The following is a 26,376-nucleotide window of genomic DNA, read 5'->3' as shown; positions in this document are numbered from 1 at the left end:
AAAAGAAAAGAACTCTTGAGAACTATATTTCTGTTATGGATATACTTAGAGAATGCGGGTATAATTTGATTTTATTATGATAATATAAAAAAGAAATTAGAGGTGGAAAGGGGATCATACTACAAGAAGAGGAAAAAAGAGGTAAAATATATCTCACAAGGAGGAAAAGAAAACCTATTATAATTGAGGGAAAGAAGGGAAGAGAATGAGCATTGTGTGAATCTTACTCTCATCAGATTTAGCACTAAGAAAGAATATCAGACATTTGTTTTCACAAAGAAACTTGTCTCATCTTATAGGGAAGTAGGAGGGAAAGGGGGAAAGGAAAGGGAAAGACTAATAGAAGGGAAAACAGAAGAATTAGGGGAAAGGTGTAAAAAGGGGGGAGGAGTTCTAAAGGAGGAGGACTGTTTGAGGGAGGTAGTCATCAAAAGCAAAATACTGGGGAGGAGGAAAGGGGGAAAGGAAAGAGAAAAGCATAAGCTAGGGTAAATAAGATGGCAGGAAATACAGAATTAGTTATTTTAACTGTGAATGTGAATGGGATGAACTCCCCCATAAAATGGAAGTGGATAGCAGACTGGATTAAAAGCCCAAATCCTACAATATGTTGTTTACAAGAAACACATTTGAAGCATTGTGATACATACAGAGTGAAGGTAAAAGGCTGGAGCAGAATATATTATGCTTCAGGTGAAGGAAAAAAAAAAAAAAGCAGGGGTAGCAATCCTGATCTCAGATCAAGTAAAAGCAAAGATCTAATTGAAAGCGATAAGGAAGGCAACTATATCTGGCTATATCTGGGTACCATAGACAATGAAGCAATATCAATACTAAACATATATGCATCAAGTGGTATAGCATGGAAATTCCTAGAGGAGAAGTTAAGAGAAATGCAAGAAGAAATAGACAGCAAAACTGTACTAGTGGGGAATTTCAACATTGCTCTCTCAGAACTAGATAAATAGATAAACTAAATAAATAAGAAAGAAGTTAAGGAGTTAAACAAAATATTAGAAAAGTTCACTATGATAGATCTTTGGAGAAAATTAAATGGAGACAGAAAGGAGTTTACTTTTTTCTCAGAAGTTCATGGAACTTATATAAAAATTGACTATGTATTAGGGCATAAAAACCTCAAAATGAAATGCAGAAAGGTAGAAATACTGCATTTTTTTTTTCAGATCATGATGATTTCAAATCACATGCAATATAAGGCCAGGAGAAAATAAACCAAAAAAGTAATTGGAAACTAAATAATCTCATCCTAAAGAATAGGGATTGGGTGAAATAGAAAACCATAGACACAATTAATGATTTCAGGTAAGAGAATGACAATAATGAGACAACACATCAAAATTTGTGGGATGCAGCCAAAATGGTAATAAGGGGAAATTTTATATCTCTAGATCCTTACTTGCATAAAATAGAGAGGAAATCAATGAATTGGGCTTACAACTAAAAAAGCTAGAAAAAGAACAAATTAACCCCCCCCCCATCAAATACCAAACTTGAAATTCTAAAGCTAAAAGGAGAGATTAATAAAACTAAAGTTAAAAAACTATTGAATTAATAAATAAAACTAAAGGTTGTTTTTTTCATAAAATAGATAAACCTTTAGTTAATTTGATTAGAAAAAGGAAAGTCTCAAAAATGAAAAAGGAGAACTTTCCACCAAGGAAGAGGAAATTCAAGCAATAATTAGGAGTTACTTTTCCCAATTATGTCAGTAAATTTGACAACCTAAGTGAAATGGAGGGATACCTACAAAAATATAGATTGCCCAGAGGTACAGAAGAGGAAATAAATTACTTAAATAGTCCCATTTTAGAAGAAAAAATAGAACAAGCTATTAAACAACTCCCTAAGAAAAAATCCCCAAGACCAGATGGATTTACATATGAATTCTACCAAACATTTAAAGAGCAATTAATTCCAATATTATATTAACTATTTGAAAAAATAGGGAATGAAGGACTCCTACCAAATTCCTTTTATGACACAGACATGATACTGATCATGTACCAGTAGGACAAAAACAAAGAAAGAAAATTATAGACCAATCTGCCTAATGAATATTGATGCGAAAATCTTATATAAAATATTAGCAAAGAGATTACAGAAAATCATCCCCAGGATAATACACCATGACCAAGTAGAATTTATACCAGGAATGCAGGGCTAGTTCAATATTAGGAAACCTATTAGCATAATTGACTATATCAATAACCAAATTAACAAAAAAAAAAGATTATCTCAATAGATGCAGAAAAAAGCATTTGATAACATCTAACACCCATTCCTATTAAAAATTAGTTCTAGAGAGTATAGGACTTTTCCTTAAAATAGTAGCATCTGTTTAAAACCATCAGCAAGCATCATATGTAATGGTGATAAACTGGAACCATTCCCAATAAGATCAGGGATGAAACAAGGTTGCCCACTATCACCATTACTACTCAATATTGTATTAGAAATGCTAGTTTAGAGTAGGTAATGAGGAAACCAAATTTCACTCTTTGCAGATGATATGATGGTATACTTAAAGAACCCTAGAGAATCAACTAAGAAAGTATTAGAAATAATTCACAACTTTAGCAAAGTTGTAGGATACAAAATAAATCCACATAAATATCAGCATTTTTATATATTACTAAAAAATCCAATAGCAAGAGATACAAAAAGAAATTCCATTTAAAATAACTGTCAACAGTGTAAAATATTTGGGAATCTATCTGGCAAGGAAAAGTCAGGAACTATATTACAAAACATTTTCAACACAAAATCAGATCTAAACAATTGGAAAAATATCAAGTGCTTTTGGATAGGCTGAGCAAATATAATAAAGATCACAATACTGCCTAATCTATTTATTTAATGCTATACCAATCAAACTTTCAAGAAACTATTTTACTGATGTACAAAAAAAAATAACAAAATTCGTCTGGAAGAACAAAAGGTCAAAAATTTTAAAGGAATTAAAAAAAAAAAAAAAAAAAAAAAAAAAAAAGCAAATGAAGGTGGCCTAACTATACCAGATCTAGAACTATATTGTAAAGCAGTAGTCATCAAAACCATTTGGTACTGGCTAAAAAACAAAGTAGTTGATCAGTAGAATAGATTAGGTACATAGGACAAAATAGTAAATGACTATAGTAATCTAGTGTTTGATAACCTCAAAGACCCCAGCTTTGGGGATAAGAACTCACTACTTGATAAAAACTGCTGGGAAAATTGGAAAGTAGTATGGTAGAAACTAGGCATTGACCCATACCTAACACCATACACCAAGCTAAGGTCTTAATGGGTTCATGATCTAGACATAAAGAATGATATTATAAACAAATTAGAAGAATATAGGATAGTTTACCTTTCAGACTTGTGGAAGAGGAAGTAATTTGTGACCAAAGAGGAATTAGAGATCATTATTCACCACAAAATGGATAATTTTTATTATATTAAGTTAAAAAGTTTTTGTACAAGCAAAACTAATGCAGATAAGATTAGAAGGCAAGCAATAAACTGGGAAAATATTTTTACATTCAAAGGTTCTGATAAAGGCCTCATTTCTAAAATATATAGTTAACTCAAATTTATAAGAATTCAAGCCATTCTCCAATTGATAAATGGCAAATGATATGAAAAGACAATTTTCAGATGAAAAAATTGAAACTATTTCTAGTCATATGAAAAGTGCTCCAAATCACTATTGATCAGAGAAATGCAAATTAAGATAACTCTGAGATATCACTACACACCTCAGATTAGTTAAGATAACAGGAAAAGATAATGATGAATATTGGAGGGGATGTGGTGAAACTGGGACTCTGATACATTGTTGTTGGAACTGTGAATGGAACCCACCATTCTGGAGAGCAATTTGGAACTATGATCAAAAAGTTATCAAATTTTGCATACCCTTTGATCCAGAAGTATTTCTCCTAGGCTTATATCCCAAAGAGATCTTAAAGGAGGGAAGGGACCCACATGTGCAAAAATGTTTGTGGCAGCCCTTTTTGTAGCATTTAGAAACTGTAAACTGAATGGATGATCATTAATTGAGGAATAGCTGAATAAATTGTAGTATATGAATGTTATGGAATATTATTGTTCGGTAAGAAATGAACAATAGGATAATTTCAGAGAGTCCTGCAGAGCCTTACATGAAGTGATGCTAAGTGAAATGAGCTGAACCAGGAGACCATTATACATGGCAACAACAAGACTATACAGTGATCAATATTGATTGGCATGCTTCTCTTCAACAATGAGATGATTCAAATCAATTTAGTGATGAAGAAAGCCATATAAACTCAGAGAGAGGCCTGCGGGAACTGAGTGTGGACCACAACATAGCATTTTCACCCTTTCTGTTATTGTTTGCTTGCATTTTTGTTTTCCTTCTGAGGTTTTTTTTTTTCTTTCTAGATCAGATTTTTCTTGTGCAGCAAGATAACTGTATAAATGTCTATACATATATTAGATTTAACGTATATTTTAACATATTTAACATGGACTACCTGGCATCTAGGGGAATGGGTGAGGAGAAGGAGGGGAAAATTTGGAACAGAAAGTTTTGCAAGGGTCAATGTTGAAAAATTACCCATGCATATGTTTTGTAAATAAAAAGTTTAAAAAGAAAAGTTGAGTTCTGCTCCTAAGATACAGGGGAGACTATTCCAAGATTATTTTGCAGGGGAATAGCAGTTTTTTCTGGCTTTCTTTGCTGGTGGTTGTGGTGCTGCAGATTTTTCCACTGTGCTGCTTTGGCCTGACTTAGTGCTGCCTGTTGTGCATGGGTTCAGGGGCTCAGAATTTATCTTCTGAGATTGGATTTGAAGTCTCACAGTTGGCCTGCTGAATCAGGGGCCTATTTAGCCATGAAAGAGGTGCCTCCACTGTTAGTCCGTACTTTGGCTAAGAGCCTCCACTAGATTCCCCACACTGTGCCTGTCTGTGCTGGGTTCCGTTCCTTTTTCTTCCAACTGAGGCAGATCTTTTTTTTTTTTTTTTTTTTTTGGATGCTCTTCCAAGATATTTTAAGCTGGAAAAATGTTTCACTCCAAATATCTGTGGATTCTCTCTACAGAATCTGTTTAGAGGGTTGATCAAGCATTTTTTCTGAGAGAAACTGGGAGAATTTAGGCAACTTCCTGTCTTCTGTCTACCAACATGGCTTCCCTTTGACTTACTTTTTATGTTCGTCATTGTTTATTTAATTCTAGTCAATTGTTTGTGTGTGTGTGTGTGTGTGTGTGTGTGTGTGTGTCTTTGTGTGCCATTTTATATTATTCAGTCTGTTGTGGAGTACTCAGGTAATTGGAATTGAGGATAAGACCCTATCTTTGTTAAATTCATAGATGTTGGAAATTGTCTAAACTGGGTGTCTCAGGATTGTGAATATGGAAGTTATGGAATTCATAGAATAAAATGTGGGATGGATCAGCAAGTATCAATTATTAACTTTTCTTTTTCTTTAATTATAAAGACTCATGATCTAGTCTACAAAGTTCAGACATCAAGTATTTGATGTTAGCATAATAAAGTGACTCACATTGTTTTGGTTAACAAGGGAAGCACAGCATTTAACAACCCATAAAAATGTCATTGAGGCACTTAATTCTATGAAGGGTATACTGAGGCATATTTTTTTTTCTTTAGCTTGTTTTGAATTTTTATACTTTTTTTTATTACTACCCTGTCTAAAGTCTTTTAAAAGATCTTTCATGGCTTAGGGAGACAGTATCCTGCTTCAATAGATAAAGAACTGCCCTTAGAATTAGGAAGATGTGGGTTAAAGTCTTATCTCTGACAAGTTGGGCACATAACCTGATCTCTCAGTGACTTAAGCAGCTTTCTAAGACCTAAGACCTGACGTTTTAGAGAAGGTACTGATCAACACTGGTAGTAGAAGTTCTTTTCTTGGAATTCTCAGCTTCAATGAAATCACAACAGTAATTTAAAAAAAGATTAAACAGGTCCAAATTCCTGTGTAGATTCTTTTAACATTTGTCTAATGCTGAAATTCTTTGAAGGTTCGTGCTCGTGGTGAGATTATCCAGGTGAAGATTCTTGGAATTTTGGCTCTTATTGATGAGGATGAGACAGATTGGAAGTTAATTGCCATCAGTGTGGATGATCCAGAAGCCTCCAAATTCCACAGTAAGTCTTAAACCATTTCAGGAAATTAAGCCAAGAGTAAGGTTTGCATAGGAATTCTGGGAACTGAAATGAGAGATTTATTGCTTGGAGTTTATTTGATTAAAAGTCAGATTTGTATAGTTTGTCTTTATTTTCTTTTTTCTTTTTTCTTTTTTTTTTAGGCTGGGGTTAAGTGACTTGCCCAGGGTCACACATCTAGGAAGTGTTAAGTGTCTGAGACCAGATTTGAACTCAGATCCTCCTGAATTCAAGGCTGGTGCTCTATCCACTGCGCCACCTAGCTGCCCCTTTTATTTTCTCTTCAGTAAATGGAATAGGCATTGTAATAAGATGGTGTCTGGCTTGTGTCACATTGATAGCAGATGCAGAAGAGAAAAAGGATGCCAATAGTCAAATGATGTTTCAGACTGAATGTATATGCTCTGTATATGTATGGCTTAGTTTTCCAGGATTTATAGCTTTTAAGAGATCAAAGTGTTCTAAGAGTTGACAAGAAGTGTGATTGTAATTGTGAAATTGAAGTGTGATTGTAAGTGTGTAATTGCTCATGGGAATTTTTAAACTTGTTAGGGCAGTTTTGGGAAATAATAGTGGCATATTGGCACATCCATGAAATTTCTCTCTTCTGGCAAAAGGAGAGAAGAACAATGAAAAGAAATAATATCAGAAGACACACTTAGTATTATTCTTGCTCAGGTGAGTACCTTCAGGACATTGCAGGACATGAAAGGACTCTATCCATACCATATCTCATTGTGAAGACAAATAGGGCTCCTGTACTCAAAACTGTGATGATCTCAAATTTTCTTTTTCTGGACTTTTGCCTTCTTTTGTTAGTCCTTTCATCTTTTCTTAGTACCAGTCCTCTCCCTACCTTTAGGAATCAGATATCCTTTGGCTCTGGGTGTGTCTTCTCATTGTCTGCTAAAGTGGAACATGGTAGAGAGTCATGAATTAATATAATGCCAGTTTTCCCAGTACTCTAACAGTTTTTCAAACAAGTGATTTGAAATCAAGGTTAAAAATCAAAGCAAATAACATGAATCAGTGAGATCCTTAATTATCCAAGAGTTATCCACATGGGGAAAAATCAAGTAAATGAAGGGAGTTTGTGATCTAAAAGTTGGTATGCAATTGGATGAGCTACTTATGGAACTGGCTTATTAGTACATATATCTTAGATAGACACGATAGGGCAGGGGATCTCAAACTACAGCCCACGGGCCAGATGCTGAGGACATTTATGCCCCCCGCCAGGTTATGGCAAATGGGCTGAGAGGCGGAGACAGAGTGTGAGTTTTTGTTTTTACTATAGTCCAGCCCTCCAATAGTCTGAGGGACAGTGGACTGGCCCCCTATTTTAAAAGTTTGAGGGACCACTTCTATAGGGAAACAACAGATTGACTTTAGGAAGTTCCTTTTACTGAATTCAATCTTCTTTGAGATAATTCTTTCAATTATTATTATTGTATTATTTTTGTATGAATGTTATAGAAGTCAACAATCATTAAGTGCCTACTACATGTTAAGCACTGTGCTAAGCACCAAGGATGCAAAGAAAGTCAAACACGGCCCATCCTCTCAAGGAGTTCACAATATGGTAGAGGAAACAACATGCAAACAACTTGGAACAAATAAGTTATATGCAAGTTAAATTGGGGATTGTTTCAGAGGGAAGGCAATAATATTAAGGAGAAGAATACAAGGAAGGTTTCTTTCAGAAGATGAGATTTTAGCTGACATCCCTAGAAAATGAAGGGAGATAATATATCCTGTATAAGGAATGGCAAGAAAGCTAGTCTCTAAATTGTAGAGTATGTGGAGGATAATAAGATGGATTAGGAAGAGCCCAGGTAAAGAATGGACTTGAACTCCAAAAGGGAAGTTTTCTGTTTAATCTGGGAAGTAATAAGGAAGTGCTGTAGCTTATTGAATAGGTTCATGACATCTTTTGGAAGATCATTTTGACAACTGAGTAGAGGACAGATTGAAGTGGGAAGAGACTTGAAGCAGGGAGATCTACCAGGAGGATATTGTAACAGTGTAGGCATGAAGTACTAAGGGCTTGTACTATGGGGAGAACATGTCAAAAGGGATATGAACAGGATTTGGCAGCTGACTAGATATGGGGAATGAGAGAGTGAGGAGTTGACTAGGAAGGTGATAATGTGCTTAATAATGGGCAAATTAAGAAAAAAGGAGAGTTTGGGAGAAAAATAATGAATTCAGTTTTGGATATGTTGAATTTAAAATGTAATTTGCATTTATAATCATGAAAAAAATGCTTTAAATCACTTTTAATTGGAAAAATACAAATTAATGCAACTCTGAGGTACCATGTCATACTGATGTGGGAAAACTGGGACACTGATGCATTGTTGGTGAAGTTGTGAAATGATCCAGCCATTCTGGAGAGCAATTTGGAACTGTGTCTAAAGGACTATAAAACTGTCCATGCTTTTTGATACAGCAGTGCTATTAATGGGTCTGTATCCCAAAGAGATCATAAAAAAGGGAAAAGAACCCACATATGCAAAAATGTTTATAGCAGTTCTTTTTGTGGCAGCAAAAAAATTAAATTGAAAAATGAGTGGGTGCCCATCAATTGGGGAATGGCTTAATAAGTTATAGTATATGAAAATAATGGAATATTACTCTTCTATAAGAAATGATGAGCAGGCTGATTTTAGAAAAGAATGTAAAGATTTATATAAACTAATGCTGAATGAAGCGAGTAGAATCAGGAAAATATTATACACAGCAATGGCAAGATTGTATAATGATCAACTGTGATAGATTTAGCTTTTCTCAGCAATTCAGTGATCCAAGGCTGTTCTAGTATTCTCGAGATAGAAAATGCTATCAGCATCCAGAGAGAGAATTATTGAGATTAAATGTGGCTCAAAGCATACTGTTTTCACCTTTTTTTTTTCTTGTGGTTTTTCTCTTTTGTTATTATTTTTCTCTCCCAACATGATTCATATGTAAATGTGTAAAAAAAAATACTAATTGAAATAGCTTTCTCCAAAGTTGTCTATGATCTCTTAATTGTTAATTCTAATTATCTTTTGTTAATTCTCAGTCTTCTTAATCTCTCTGCTGACTTTGACATTGGCAATCACGCTCTTTTCCTTGAAACTCTTCTCCTTGGATTATCATGACACTGACTTCTCCTAGTTCTCCCCCTACCTATCTGAACACCCACCAGTGATCTTTGCTGGTTATTTATCCAAGACATATTCACTAATCATCGTCCCCAAATCTGGATCCTTTTTTTCCCCCTCCTTTCATAATATTTTGCTCAGAAATCTCATCAGTTCCTATTGATTCAATTATTATCTCTATGCAGATGACTCTCAGATATCTTGTATTTATTTCCATTTTATTTATCCACAAATGAATTTGTTGCCTCCTTCATTAGAATGTGAGTTCTTTGAGAATAGGGATTGTATTTGTGCCCCCATTATATAGTATGGTGTCTGTTTCATAGGCATGACTTAATAAATGCTTAATGATTAATTTTATATCATTCATATTTTTTAAAAGTTATTTTATTATTATTTTTACAGTAGACATATTTAAAACACTGGAAAATTTCTACTAATTGATCTGTGTTTCCCATGTTCGATTCTGGGCCCAGTTTATTATCTATCTTCAGCATGTATCCAAGCATTCTTCTATCTTCTCTTTTCTTCCCTCTCTCAAGGATAGGAGTGGGAATTCCTTGCAGGGACTAAGGCATAGAGATAGGGAATGGAAGATGGGAGGAATAATGATGAAACATTTAAGGAAGTTTGGCTGAAAGGTAGGATATGCAAAAGAGAATTGTGTGAAATAAGTTTGGAAAGAGTAGTCCAGAATTTAAATGGTAGTGGTACTTGAGATTCTTGAGCAGGGGAGTAATAAAATGGTTAGACTTGTGCTGTAGGAAGCTCATTGAATCATTAAAAATGTCCATATACTTCAGGAGATTATTGTAGTGGTCTCCTTCCCACCAAACATTGTCCAGCCTTTTTGGGTAGAGGAAGTAGTTGGGAAGCAGAGTCACACAGGAGGGGCATATCCTTGGCCACTTCTTCCTCTACCCAGGTCTTAGCCTGAGGCTAGGATCCAGCTTATAGACTTCCTTATACACATATTTCTACCATAGTAAAGGCAATTCATTGTGGAGAACCATAGTGAATAGTGTTGGGATTAAGTATGTGAAGAGACATATTTTGGACTGGCTGTGAACACCAGTCTTGCCCTTCCAGTGGACTACCCAAGCTGTAGGTGTCACTCAAACCCATGGTTGGGTGTGAGAAATGTTATTATTTGTGTGGTCTTCTGTGCTTCTCTCTGGATCTCTGTTTCTGCCAAAACTATATAATCTATATAATTAAATTTATTTAAGTGCAATGAAAGTGTGATATAGCTCACCTGTTGTAATAAATTTGCCCTTTAGGAGTAATGGGCATATAAAATGGTTTGTTTTTTTCTCCGTAGGCTGTAGGATTTCATAAATGTAGGAAATTCCTTGTGAGGCAATCAGGAGGAAACGTGTGGTAGAGGGAGGACTGGGTTGGGAGTCTGAGCATCTCCTTTTCCAATTTGAGGCTTGCCACTTAGCAACTGTATAATCTTGAACAAGTCAGGGGTGGACTCTAGGATCTCAGAATTCTTCTCAGAATATCCTTCCATAGTTTGAGCTAAATACCTCAGATGCTTGTTGATTATCTGAAGAGGCAAGGATGAAGAGCGAGTACAATCCATACATGGGAGGGAGGGGGAACAATCAATGCAAAGCTAAAGAAATGGAAGGTGGAATACTGTTTTTGTTTGGCTGGAATGTAGACAGCATAATGGAGTTATATGTATATCTTATATAATATGTGTGTGTAGATAGATATAGATATATAGATAAAAACGTGATCATCCTGAAAGCCAAGCCGGTGCCAGATTATGAAGGGCTTTAAATGCTAAATAGGGGAGTTTGTTTTTTCTTAGAGACTGTTTTAGGGAGACACAGAAGGTTTTTGAGCAGGTTTATAACTCACTCTGACTTGTTCTTTAAGGACTATCTCATTGGCAGCTATGTCAAAGAAATATTGGAGAGGAAGGGAGCTATCACTGAAGCAGAGAAACTGAGTAGAAGGCAATGCAACAGTCTAGCAAAGGACTTAGGATAGTTGTGAGGACAAATGTGAGAAATCAATTAATTGTTTACCACAGTCAAGGCACTGTGATAAGTGCTGGAAATACAAAGAAAAAATAGTATGTACCTTCAAGGAACTTACATTCTTATAAAAGAGACCTCTGGAGTAGAATTAATTAGATTTGGTGATTGATTAAACAGGTGGGAGAATAAGGTCATTCTACTTGTGAATCTTCATTAAAAAAGAGGGGTGATGATGTCCTTGAGAGAAATAAATTAAAAGCCCAGAATAGATTGTGGGAAATGATAGTTTTTGATATAATTACTTTGAGCTGCCTATGTGACATGCAGCTGGAAATGTGGGATTAAAAATCAGGAGAGTTTAGGGTTGGACATATAAGAATTGGGGTAATCTGCACAGAAGAGCAGTTAGGTGATGCAGTGGATAGGAAAGATTTTCATCAGTTCAAATCTCGGCTCAAACATTTACTAGCTCTGCAAATCATTTAACCCTATTTGTAAAATGGACTGAAGAAGGAAATGTCAAATTATTCCATTATCTTTGCCAAGAAAATTCCAAAATGGGAACATAAAGAATTGGGTACAACTAAATGGACTCAACAGCAATAATCTGCGTAACTAAATCCATGAGATCATTGGGAAAGAAGGCATAAAGAGAGAAATGAAAAAAAAAAAAAGACAGAAATATGGAGTATATCTACAATTAAAAGGTTGTATTCATTAAAGAACCAGCAAAGTAGACCAGGAGAGTGATTAGTTAGATGGAAGAAGATTGAGAGAGAGCAGCATCACAAAAAAACAGAGGTAAAAGAATATCCATGAGGAGAAAGGGGTGAAATCTGTCAAATGAAAAGAGCAGTAAGGGTTTGGAATGAGAAAAGGACATTGGTTCTGACTATTTAATGGATAGCACAAAGTCCAATGATTTGAAATCCAAGGGCCAAAATTTGAACCTTCTTCTGCTACTATGTTTGTCTGAGCCTCAGTTTGATCATTTGCAAAGTTAAACAGTTGGATTACATGATCTCTTAAGGTCTCTCCCAAGATCTAAGTCCTATGACCTGAGTGATAGATCTCATATCAAATTCTTGACAGGCTAATGTTCTGGTCATTTGCATTTTGCTGTTTTATGAGGTAAAGCTGCTTGTGATCATTTGTTAATTTTCTTCTATAATGTCTTATGTATGAGCTCACATCCTAAATGGAAGTCATTGCTTTTGGTTACTGTTTCCCTCTTTTGCAAGGAGATTGTTTCTGACTTTAGGTAGTTTCTGGGGACTTGGGGCTTCTTTGTGGCTACTATCCTTCTCTCTCCCTAATAACAAGGCAGGAGTTTTTTTTTATTTTATTTTTGTTTTTCATTTTTCAAAGTCGACATCTAGTTAACTAGGTTGAGTTAGAGATGTTATTATCATACATAATATCTTCTTCGTTTCTTTATCCTTTCTAATCTCCTTTTTTTGGGACCTTTGCTTCAAGTAATTAGTGATTTCACTGCATTAAGATAGCATATTGTGAAGAGACTTATCTATAGCTGTTTCTTCTTCATTAAGGCATAGTTTCATTTCTTCTGATGTTTTTATGTACTTGATGTACTTGACACATCTAATACCTTCCCAATTTTCTCATTTTTTTTTTTTGTTTGTTTAGGGGAAATAAAATTTACTGATAAACTTTGTTTTGACAGATATGCTTCTCAAACAAATATCCAGACATATGTCTTTACAAAGTAAGCACCATTCCCTTCTCATGAGATTATTAATTAACAATAGAAATGAGAGAAGGGCATCTTTACTTTTTAAAAAATGACCAATTTTGGTTTTTCTTCATTGGTATTTATTTGTAATATAACTATAAGAAAAAGAAAACAATTTTTTTTATTTTATAATTATAATTTTTTGACAATATATATGCATGAGTAATTTTTAAAATAACATTATCCCTTGTATTCATTTTTCCAAATTTTCCCCTCCCTCCCTCTACTCCCTCCCCCCATGACAGGCAATCCCATAATTTTCATGTGTTACAGTCTAACCTAGATACAATATATGTGTGTAAATCCAATTTTCTTGTTGCACGTTAAGTATTAGATTCCGAAGGTATAAGTAACCTGGGTAGATAGACAGTAGTGCTAACAATTTACATTCACTTCCCAGTGTTCTTTCTCTGGGTGTAGTTGTTTCTCTCCATCATTGATCAACTGGAAGTGAGTTGGATCTTCTTTATGTTGAAGATATCCACTTCCATCAGAATACATCTTCATACAGCATTGAAGTGTACAGCGATCTTGTGGTTCTATTCATTTCACTCAGCATCAGTTGACGTAAGTCTTTCCAAACCTCTCTGTATTTCTCCTGCTGGTCATTTCTTACAGAGCAATAATATTCCATAACCTTCATATACCATAATTTACCCAACCATTCTCCAATTGATGGACATCCATTCAACTTCCAGTTTCTAGCCACTACGAAAAGAGCTGCCACAAACATTTTGGCACACACAGGTCCCTTTCCCTTCTTTAGTATTTCTTTGGGATATAAGTCCAGTAGTAGCACTGCTGGATCAAAGGGTATGCAAAATCCGATAACTTTTTGGGCATAGTTCCAAATTGCTCTCCAGAATGGCTGGATTCTTTCACAACTCCACCAACAATGTATCAGTGTCCCAGTTTCCCCACATCCCCTCCAACATTCATCATTATTTGTTCCTGTCATCTTAGCCAATCTGACAGGTGTGTAGTGGTATCTCAGAGTTGTCTTAATTTGCATTTCTCTGATCAGTAGTGATTTGGAACACTCTTTCATATGAGTGGATATAATTTCAATTTCATCATCTGAGAATTGTCTGTTCATTTCCTTTGACCATTTATCAATTGGAGAATGGTTTGATTTCTTATAAATTAGGGTCAGTTCTCTATATATTTTGGAAATGAGACCTTTATCAGAACCTTTAATTGTAAAAATATTTTCCCAATTTGTTACTTCCCTTCTAATCTTGTTTGCATTAGTATTGTCTGTACAGAAACTTTTTAGTTTGATGTAATCAAAATCTTCTATTTTGTGATCAATAATGATCTCTAGTTCTCCTCTGGTCATAAATTCCTTCCTCCTCCACAGGTCTGAGAGTTAGACTATTCTCTGTTCCTCTAATCTATTTATGATCTCATTCTTTATGCCTAAATCATGGACCCATTTTGATCTTATCTTGGTATATGGTGTTAAGTGTGGATCCATATCTAATTTCTGCCATACTAATTTCCAGTTTTCCCAATAGTTTTTTTCAATTAATGAATTATTATCCCTAATGTTGGTATCTTTGGGTTTGTCAAAGACTAGATTGCTATAGATGTACCCTTTTTGTCCTTTGTATCTAATCTGTTCCACTGATCTACCGGTCTATTTCTTAGCCAATACCAAATGGTTTTGATGACTGCTGCTATATAATATAGCTTTAGATCAGGTACACCTAGACCACCTTCATCTGACTTTTTTTTCATTAGTTCCCTTGCAATTCTTGACCTTTTATTCTTCCATATGAATTTTGTTGTTATTTTTTCTAGGTCATTAAAATAGTTTCTTGGGAGTCTGATTGGTATAGCACTAAATAAATAGATTAGTTTGGGGAGTATTATCATCTTTATTATATTTGCTCGACCCTATCCAAGAGCACCGAATGTCTTTCCAATTATTTAAATCTGACTTTATTTTTTGGCAAGTGTTTCGTAATTTTGCTCATATAATTCCTGACTTTAAAAAAAAAAAACAATTTTAACTGAATGGTATAAAATTTTAATGTCTAAAGTTGGGCCAAAATCAAATATATAAGAAAGTACCTCCCCAATTTTTGCAGAGGTGAGAGACTATGGGTGTAAAATATTGCATTTGTCAAGCTTTTTTGATTTATTGATAAATTTTACTGAATTGATTCCCCCTCTCCTTTTAAATTTGTTGTAAAGGGTGGTAACCTATGAAGAGATAAGGAGAGGTCTTGAAACCAAAATAGATCTAATTTTTTGGGGGGAAAAATGTTGAAAAATGGGGTTGGAACACCTGTTCTCTCAGGTGTTTTCTAATCTTGAGATCATATGATTTTTCATGTGAGATGAATATTCTATGAAGTTATATTTCTTTCTTTCTTTGGCTGAAAAATCCAACCAACCCTGCTAGGTCTTTTATTTGCTTTTCCAAGGAGAATCTCTGAGCCATGCTTTCATTTTGCTGCAACTTCTTTATGTCATCTGTTTTGATTAATCAAGAAAATGACAGAATGGATACACTTCATTTCTTCTATTATAATAGTGGTAGGTCACTGGACAAAAAATACATGATGAGTACTAACAATTAAATTAATATTTTTAAAAGGTCTGTAAGGTAGGTAGGTGATTGTTATGTCATCCAGCTTTTTTTAAGTACAGAAAAAAAATAACAGTAGAAATAAAAGGGGAAACTATATAAAATATGAGGTATATATAATGATATATGAGGTATATATATATACATATATATAATTATATGTTATCTTAAATATGATCTTTTGTGGGATTTTTTTTATTTTAAAAAATTTGCTTATGTAGTTAAGAATGATCTAGTCTGATCCATTCATTCTGCAAATGAGGAAAACTTTCTTAAAAGATCACATAATTAAGTAGTGATGGAGCCATGACAAGAACTTAATTTCCCTAGGTCCTGTCTTAGTACAGTTTATATACTATATGGATTTTAGAGATGAGCATCTCAGCTTAGGATTCTGAGTACATAGGTTATGTCAGTTGTTACTTGTCGGTGATAAAATGACAGCAGGGAGGATATCCCAGAAACAGGCAAGTAATTTCCTTAATTTCTTTTATCTAGAATGAAGGGAAAACAAATACTTTTTATATAATACATTTTAGTGACTTGAGTGAATAGGCTAGAATGTGAAAGTTCCATTCCTTTCTTTCACAAATCAAACCATATGGAATTCTTTGTGTATTTGTTTGAACTTAAATATATTTTATGATAAAATTGAGATTTGTCCTAGGGAGGGATGGGCAGTTCTGTTATGATGGCAATACAAATATTTGGCAGTTAAAACTTAATACTACTGTCAGAAAGTGAAACAAAAACATTAAATGACTTAGAAAAAAATAACATGTTTGTGAGATATGTTTCAAAATCCTTGTCACATTATTGGTATTCTGTGTAGTAATAAGTTAGGTATGTAATGTTGTAGCAGTTATTTTTTTTATTAATTCATATTCTATCTTAGTAGCAGATTGGGGAAAAATCAAACAAAATAGTATTAAAAAAAAACCCCAATTCTACTTCCTCTCCCCCACCAAACCACTTTACTTATAGTGATTAGAAGTCAATTTGATTTGCTTTGAAAATAAACATGCTGGGACAGTAAAGCCGATATGAGGGATTAGAGGCATCACCCCAGCTGATACCTTTTAATATTTGTCCTCCTCTTGCCAAATTTTAAAATAACACTTCAAATCATATTTTGGAATGGCAGAACCAATAAAAGCTTAGGGTGAAATATTAATATCAGCAGGAGAAGTCTGTGACCCTGAGATGGAGATCTATCCAGAGTACACATATTGCAGCAGTAGCAATAGTTGTAGAATAAGTAGAAGAAAATGGAATTGAGAGAAACAATGGAATGAATTTACCTATAAAATGTAAGCTAAAAGTAGAATTGATTAGAAACCAGAATATAGTGATGTGTTCTTTACAAGAGACACACTTGAAATCGGAAAACATACACTAAAATAAAGGACAAAGAGCAGAAGCTAATATGCTTCAGTTGGAATAAAAAAGACAGAGTTAGAACCATGATATCAGCAAAAATCAACTTAATTAAAGTTAATCAGGTAAACTACATTTTGCTAAAAGATATCTTAGACCATGAGGTAATAATAATTTTTTACAGTATATTTCTTTGATAAAGGCCTTATTTCTCAAATATATAGGGAACTGAATCAAATTTATAAAAATTAGATCTATTTCTAATTAATAAGTGGTTAAAGACTACGTACAGGTATTTTTCAGAAGAACTCAAAGTTAATTATAATCATATGAAAAAAAGTACTCTATATCAGTATTGGTAAGAGAAATTAAAATGAAAACAATTCTGAGCTACTATCTCACTCCAATCAGAAATGACAAAGGGCATGAGGAAAAATAGGTGCATTAATGAATTCTTGATAGAGTTGTAAATTGGCCCTATTATCATCCTGGAGGACAATGTGGAACTGTCCCTAAAGGATTGTCAAGATATGACCCTTTTAACTCAGTAATACCACCACAAAGTCGGTACCCCAAAGAAATCAAAGAAAAAGGACCTAAATATACAAAAAAAATATAGCAGCTCTTTGTTTTGGTGGGAACAATGAATTGAAAGTTGAAGGGATGCTCATCATTTGGGGAATAAATTGTGGCATATAATTGTGGAGTACTTTTATGCTATAAGTAAGAAATAATGAGTGGTTTCAGAAAAAAAAATCACGGGAAGACAATTATATGAACAAAGGGAAGTGAGAAAGAAGACTCAGTACAAGGCTCTACTACTCTGAGCAATATATTGATTCAAGATCCTTTGGACTTTTGATGAAAAAATACTGTGCATCTCTGGGAGAGAACTTATGAAATCTGAAGGCAAATTTATTCTTACTTTTTTTTTTTGACAATATGGCTAATATGGATATATGTATAATTGATATCATATTGCTTGATTTCTCAGTGACAGGCAGGAGAATTGAGAAGAAGAGAGATTTTGAGATTCAAAATTTTAAAAGAAAAGAGAAAAAAATTTAAATTAAACAAATATACCTATTTTAGTTTTTAGACAATTTTCCTTTTCAAATTTATTCTGCATATTGTCACAGAAATTTTAAAGTAGGTTAGCTTTGTTCAGAATTAAGAACTTTTATACTTATAAATGTATAAACTTTGATTAGAATAGAATGTTATTTATATTTTTGAGTTGCTTAGAATTTTGGAAGACTGAACACAACTGCTTACTTTTTCAGTTATATAAGACAGAAAAAGCATATTTACTTCAATTAGAAGGAAATTCATGTTGCCAGTTACATTTGTACCACTACCTCTGTAGGCTTCATAGCTAAATCTAAAAAAATGGGAAGTCAGATTTTCACTTATCCTTGGGAACACCTCCTTTGAGTAAATTGGATGCTTAAGGAAGTCCATTTTGGGGCCACTAGGATACCATTTAGTTCTCTGCAATTAGGTTCTGAGAAGTCATGCTTTAAATAGTTCCTAAACACCTTGAAAAGAGAGCTTCCCAAGCTTGGAAATTATTACCAGGATATTACCTGGGTACTAGGGAAATTAGAACCTGAATTGTGAAAGAACTAAATTCAATGCTATTTTTAGATTAATCTAATGCTATCTGTATAATCTTTGTGAAATTAATCTCTTTCAAATCCAGTGTTTCAATTATTCATTTGGCAGGTGTTTAATCCTTTTCAGAGCAGACTGTGGTGCCTAAGGACCTTATGTCAAAATGAAGTGATTTGGGTCCTTGTGGCCTTTTTCACTTTTAAATTACACAGGATTTCTTGCCATCTTTAAATATATTGAATTTTTTGTTTTTTGTTGTTGGTCCTTTTTTCCAGCAGTAAAGCCTGTCATCTATTAATAACTTTTACTTATTTAAAAATGAAAAAAAAATCATAAAATAAAATTGAGCCACAAGTGGAGCTATTGCAAATATATCATTGCAACATTAAATGACTAAATTATGTTAATAATAAGTAAAGTTTATTAAAGTAGTTGAACTAGTATTACACAAAGCCAGATTTTCATTTCATGTGTTTCACATATATGCAATTTTAAATTGAAATAATAGAAATATAAAAGCCAAATAGTCTATGTAACAGTTTTTTTCAATGTAAAATCTTTTTGAGATAGAGAAAAATATGTAGAAACTCTGAATTTCTTTGACCTGAATTTTTACTAGCTAAATAAAGCTCTACATGTAGGGCTTTATTTTTTTTTTTTTTACAAACAAAACAAATTATTTCAGTAGTATCTATAAAAAAGTTATTTTTAAAAGACAAACAGACAAAGTAACTGATAAATTTGATTTTAATATTTTTTGCATGTTTTCTGAAAGGTAGGCTAAATGTAGAGAAAGACTCATCAATCTATTAGTAAGAAACTGCTAGATTTTTTAAAAGAATAAAATAGCAAGGGTATTATGGGATACTTTGGGGAAAATGAGCTGATATATAACTTGCTCACTCAAAGTTTAAAATATATTATAAAGCAATTATTATACAAACTCTTTGTTATTGAGCATCAAATAAGAAAAAAAAAAAACCCACCAGTGGAATAGAATAGAAATGTAAGGAAGATTCAAATAGATAAAGATTATTGAAAAATCAAAACTGAGAGAGGATTCATTATTTGATAAATGGAAAATCAAATAGAAATATAACAGGAAATAAATTTATGATGCCATCTTTTGCCACATACTTTAATCAAAGTTGCAAGTAATACAAAGGACAATGGAATAAGATGGATGGTGGATTTGTTAGGCATACGGTATATTATCAATGATGCCCTCATCAGGGAAGGTGCTATGCAGTATGAGCAAAGCAGAATTGAATTACCTCAGAAGAAATGTTAGATGCACAAAGTTAGAGAAGTCATCCCAAATGTTCATATGGACTATTTGTGTGCAACCTGTTGCAGAGCATTCTAAGCTTGTATTGGTCTGATCAATCACAGTTGGATGCAGTGGAAATTGACTCTAATATAATAGTGTCATTTTGAGAAAGAAGGACACATAACCTACTTGATTCTGTTTGGTTGTTGTTTCTGATCCTCAGAATATTAAGATTTTAATGATAAAATTCTCACTTTCTCCAAGGATGATGCAAAGATCAAAAAAATCCGAGGATTTTTTTTTTTTATTGTTTTGATTGCTAGAACATTATGTTACATTAGGCTGAGTAAAAGAAATTTTCAAGATATAGTTAAGATTGGAATTAAATTATTGTAGTTCATTTTATGACCTATCTTATTCTGAGACTTTCCTTAAGCTCTTAGTGTTATTAGGTTTTAATTGATCATTATGTAGTACGGTAGGACAGAATTTTAATGGTAATTAAAAGGCTTGAGTTCTAGTCCTTACTAAATTAGCTCTAAGAAAGTTGTAAAATTAACAGTTTGCCCTTCTATAAAAGAAAGTATTCATAGGATTTAAAAATTATCTATAATGTGAAGTTGCTCTGGTGCTATGAGAGGGCCTGTTTAGGTACAGGCAATCTAAGCAAATCTCCCTTTCAATTTAAAGAAATACTAATAACTATCATTTTCAGCCTTCCTTACCCTACTTTTTGACATGTTCTTTTTGACAGTCTCTCAGTCAGACTGGTATTACCTTATGTTCTGGCTTATTGGGGTAAAAAAGAGATAGATTGTCTTTGCTATTATTTTTAAGGGGAATGAGCAAAAGACTATCTTTCCACATTTTAAAAAGTATTACATTCCAAAAGTTTTTTGTCAGTTGCTTAAACTTAGAAGACCTTTTCCTGGAGAAATGTTATGCATGTTGGTTAGGTTCTCAGGGTAGCCCATTTACCTTTAGTACAGCTCAAACAGTAATATTTACAGTGAGAAATAGTGCTATTAAAATGCTAGTAATTAAAAACAAAACAGAATTGAATAAAATATATTATGAATGCTTGTTTTTGAAAAGCAGGATTTGATTATAGGGAAGGATGAAAAGGCAATTGGAGACTTGTAAAAAGTCTGAAAAGAAATTCTGGTTACTTAAAAGAGTTTTAATGGTTGATGACTCTAGTTATGACATTAAATTTACTTCAGGACTTGTGATATTTGTTTTTGTGATAAAAGTATATCATTACCATTGCTTTTGGCTTTGCAACTATGATCTGAATCATTTTCTAGGTCATAGTAAAGTGAGGGAATGGAACAAATGAAAATAAAAATTTTTGTGAGGTAATTGAACAAGAGTTGAAAGACAAACTAAGGGAAATACAAGTTAAAAGAATTGTATCTGGAAAGAATAAAGGGAGAGAGAAGGAGAATATAAGGAAGTAAAGCAGGAGGAGGGGAGGGGGAAGGGTAAGTAAAAAGATTCAGAGACAAGGAAAGTTAGAGGAGGGTAGAGGGAGAAGGACAGTGAGATGAGGAAATAAACAGTGTAAGACTAGTAATATAAAGAGAAGGAGGGGGAAAACTGTGCTGTGAGTACAGAACTATGAGATTGCTGTCCTGAATGGAAAGAAAGTAGAAGATTATTAGCCTCAAAGAAAGCTTGAGAGAGTCTTTTGTAGAATTAGTCATTATTTTGCATAGAATGTTTATGTTAAATATTTGTAACTCAGACTCTCTGTAGCAACCAAGAACATCAGTACTATTCCCTTTTACACTTAAATCAGCTTAGTACTAGAGCTTGCATATAATCAGTTCTCAGTAAATATTTGCTAGTTTGAAGATAGGAAGATTAAAGAAACTTTTGGTTACTGCAGAGGGGTACAAACATAACTTGCAAACATTCCATAAATATGATTTATTAATTCTTTATAGCCATTCTCACAGAATGGGGGCAACCTGTGGATCTATTTATAAACTAATAATTTTGGGGATAAAAATTTTATATAACAACACATTCCCACAAGTATTTGCTGTTACAATATCTGTTGACTCTTTTATATGATCCTCTGTTTAGGTTTCTTTTAGAAAGTGGATTCATTTATCTTTAAGAAATATATTAATATATTTTAATGATTTCAAAAACTTTTTCAGTATAAACTTAACTTGACTGGCAATAGCATAAGGAGAAGTGAAAGGGGAACAGAATAGAGAATGACACCTAAAGTGAAACATCCTGCTCATTAGCTTGTAGATTATGCATATGTTTGTATATATAGTGTGTTTGTATATATAGAAAGAACTAAGGGAAGAATATGAAATTTTTTTAGTGAGCTCAAGCATATATCATTCAAAGAAAATCAATTTTCTGTGCTGAAACCTCTATTTATTATGCAAAAAATGTAGTGGGTGCCTTTATATAGAATGAAATAGCTGTTTCCTGTAAATGTTTATAAGATGTTATTAAAAACATATGTCCTTGCTTTCCCAGATTTTGTTTAGTATTAGTTGCACACATGTTTAGCTTGGTGAAAAGCAGCATCGGTAACACTGAAATAGTAGTTTTGTATAAATGTCTTTTAATCTTTTGTCTTATTGAATTGGGATCTCCCTACCATGCATGGTTCATTTCTTTAACCAATTGCTAGTATGAGATCAAAATTAGGTGTTTTGCTTTGTTTCATTTTGATTGTTCAGGAAAGAACAAAGATAATCAATGTAATATTATGAAAGAGATTTATTATTTTTCCTAATCCTCAGTTTTTATAACTATGAGCTTTCAATTAACCATAGAATAGATATATTTTTCTACCTATCCTTTCAAATATATATTCATCCTTCCTAATTTGCTGCTCACTTGATATTCTAGTCTGCAGAAAGCTAAATTGTTAGTAAGCTAAAATTGCTTGAAGTGAGCTAAATTGTATAGTATTCATAAATGTTGTTTAGTTCTGTGGGGCTTTTTAAACTCAGAAGGTAGTTTTCAGCTTTGTTCTTCAAGTCAACTAGAGGCTATAAGTAGTGCCATGGATAATCTGAAACTTCAGGTTGTCTCAAAATCACTTAAAAAAATCTTTGGGATACATTCTGTGCTCTTTTGGATAATAAGCTTGTTTGCCTTATTCTTCATATTTAAGTTAATACTAAAATGAATTATATTAGCTTAGCATATAACTGTGTGTGTGTGTGTGTGTGTGTGTGTGTGTGTGTGTGTGTGTGTGTGTGTACTTTGGAGAATACTACTTTAATGAAAGTATTAAATTAATTAAACTTTTAAAAAAAGTACTTTAAATAGTATAGGTATTGCTTAGTCACTGGATACACAAAAATGTGGGGGGAAAATCCTACCTCTCAAAGAAATAATAGGGAGAGGGAAACTAGCCTGTAGTTCTAAATTTCACCTTTGTAATTTAGAATTGGTTGTCTTTGATCTTTCAGTCAGTGACTTATTGGAGAATATGAGTAACAAATTCTAATCACATCAGTTCACTAGGGTAACTGATTATTTAATCATAGAGACTCAGTAGATGTCTTGACATTTGGATATGGGTAGAACATGGATTCAGATCCTTGTTTTGCTACTTGAATAACCTTAGGAAAGAACCTGTGGGAATTCCAGCGAGATGACTGAATGGATGATCATAACTCACCTGACTTTGCTTTTATTGCCTCAGCATTGCCATAAATATGCCAAATAAATGAAAAGAATAATAATTCAGAAGAAATATAGGAAAAATCATCTCTTGGAAAAACAAAAAAATAATAACTAAGAAAATGAGTAAGGGGGAAGGCATCAATATAGTCAATAAATATTTTATCAGTATAAGTGAGGAATGTTTCCCAGAAAAAAGGAAAGAGCAATGCAACAAAGAGTCCTAGAAGCAAAAATGGTACTATCCGAAAAATTTTCAAGTTGGGTAATAAATTTAGAGAGAAAAATACAAGGAGACCTAGTATCTGTAACAATGGAAATAAAAATCCATAAAAGAATATTTAAATCACGAACATGAGAACAACTTTTAACTATCAATGAGTCATAAAAATGCAGGATTGAAGCTAGAAGATGCCTTGCTTGTAGTTTAAGGCCATGTTATGGATGACAAAACATAATACCTTCAGAGATTTACCCAATGTCACACAGGTAAAAAATATTAGTTAGGATTCAGATTAGATGATTTGTCTCAGCCAATTCCATGTTTGTTTGTTTGTTTTTTTCTTTTTCTGTTATACCACAAGGCTTTTTTTAGTTACTGAATTCTATGAGAAACAAAATCATCCATTTGAAAGTAAAACATGTAGATAAAACAGAATAAGTTAAAATCTTAAAAGGAGTACAACAGGAACTTGAGATTGCTTGAAATGAAGGTTATAAATCTAGAAATCAGAACAACTCAGAAAGACAGTGGGAGAATTATCATCTGTCAGAAAGAAGGAAGGCAAGCACTGGTACAAACTAAGTACTGAAGGTAAAAAGACAAGCAAGCAACTCTTGCCCTTAAAAAGCTTATTTCTAATAGGGAAAGTTAACATACAAAGAAAGTCCAAAAAGGGGTAGAAGAGTATAGTTTGAAGTGGCAAGGAAGTGAATGGCAAGTCTGATTCTAGTTAAGAAAAGAATCTCAACTTAGAGAACCCAGAATTTGAGGATAGCTAGATTCTAAGCCTTTGATTAGAAAGGACTTGAAAATGACTTGGCAGCTAAATTCTGGGCAAGAACCCTGTATCCCAGAACCAAGGTGATTTTCCTAGGGGAAAAAGGAAGAGGATCATATCTGAAGCAGAATCAGAATACCATATATGAGAATAATCATACAGAAAATTTCTGAAAAACATTGAACACACGGTGTGAATCATATCTCCTATGTAAGTAGAAGAACTCCAAGATTAACTCACTTAAAAATATAGTTGTTAAATTGCAGAAAGTCAGCAGCAAAAAGAATATTGTAAAAAATTAAGAAAAAAAGCAACAACTCAGATTTGTATAGGATTTCTCAAGATGACAAATGAAAAAAGAGACTAAGTTGTTTAGTCCCACTTTTTCATTTTATACCCAATGAGGATACATACCCAGAAAATTAAGTGATTTGCTTAAAAATCATATGTTAATCACAGAATTGGGATTTGAACCCAAGATTTCTGACTCTAAAACCAGTGTTTTTCTCACTGGACCAAAAGTGACTACCCAAGGAAATCTTGTGCAGTAGCCCCAAAAATACCTCTCCAGAAAAACTGAGCATATCCTTTCATTTACCAAAAAAAAGATGGACTAACAAAAAGCCCCCAAATCAATGACCTGTAATTCTTTTAACAAAAGAAACCATCTCTGGGCAGGATTTTTGGCATAGAAAATGATCAAGAAGCAGTACAATAACATTAAGGAATGAACCAATGATGACTCATGATGTTGACTTACTGTAAATAATAGACCATTATTTCTTTGAAAATCCTCCCTCAAATCTATATTATATGGCAGCTATATTAATATTGTTTTAGACGTATGTATATGTATATGTGCGTATGCATTTATGTAGGCATATGTACATGTGTGAATGTATATATATATATATATATATATATATATATATTTCTATTTTTAGAAAAGAACACACAAAGTTGCTTGAAAGATGAAACAATAGAGAATTTTTTTTTCACACTGTCCTTATGATTATCAGTATAAGTAAGGCAGAAAACAGAGGGACATGTTCTTGCCACTTGTGTTTCTACTGTCCTAGAAGGTGTCCAGAAGAAAATCTAAAAAGAAGAATTATTTATAACTGTGAGAAACTCTAGATGCTCCTGTTTGCAAATGATATTATACTAATTATATCACATCTTGAAATATTGCAGAGCCTCCCAAGCAAAGTCTATAATCATTCAAAAGAGTTTCCTCTATCTATTTATACTAGAAAAAGCAAATTAAAGAATGTCTGTTGTCCAAACTAGCATATGCAGTTATCAGTCGGTCAGTCAATAAGCATCTATTAAGCATCTACTATGTGCCAGCTACTGAGCTAAGCATACACCAAGGGAACTGGATAGATTGATAGCTCAGAAAGGTAAGGTCATCACCAGACACACACACACACACACACACACACACACACACACACACACACACACACACACACAAAACCTGTACACATATATTAGATGTGGATAGACACCATAGAATGATGTAGAATTAATTAGGTCAGAAAGCTGTATTACCTTTGGGAAACTGTATAGTGCTTTTAATAATCTAAACATCTCCCTGAAAAAACTTCATTATTTTAAACACCAGTATTCTTGCAGTGATCTCATGGGACTATAACTCATGCATACCACAGTCTCTGCAGATTTAAAGTTCCAGAATGCTCAAAAGACTTTAGAGAGATATCCATGGTAGGCACAAGTAGGCCACAGCACATTACCAACAAAAAAACGGTGAAGAAG

At 33.4% G+C, this 26,376-nt stretch overlaps 1 protein-coding gene across 2 annotated transcripts in view; it reads left to right on the top strand.

The window, feature by feature from the left end:
• Positions 1 to 26,376, top strand: part of PPA2 (inorganic pyrophosphatase 2) — a 119,222-nt gene that overhangs the window by 70,278 nt on the left and 22,568 nt on the right. For both annotated transcript variants that reach the window (XM_074275159.1, XM_074275158.1), the window contains exon 7: positions 6,036 to 6,162. In XM_074275159.1, the coding sequence (XP_074131260.1) occupies positions 6,036 to 6,162 (127 nt within the window). The remainder of the gene's footprint in view (positions 1 to 6,035; positions 6,163 to 26,376) is intronic.

This window comes from Sminthopsis crassicaudata, chromosome 6, assembly GCF_048593235.1.
Source record: "Sminthopsis crassicaudata isolate SCR6 chromosome 6, ASM4859323v1, whole genome shotgun sequence".
Lineage (NCBI taxonomy): Eukaryota > Metazoa > Chordata > Mammalia > Dasyuromorphia > Dasyuridae > Sminthopsis > Sminthopsis crassicaudata.
This window is presented reverse-complemented; position numbering and strand designations above follow the sequence as displayed.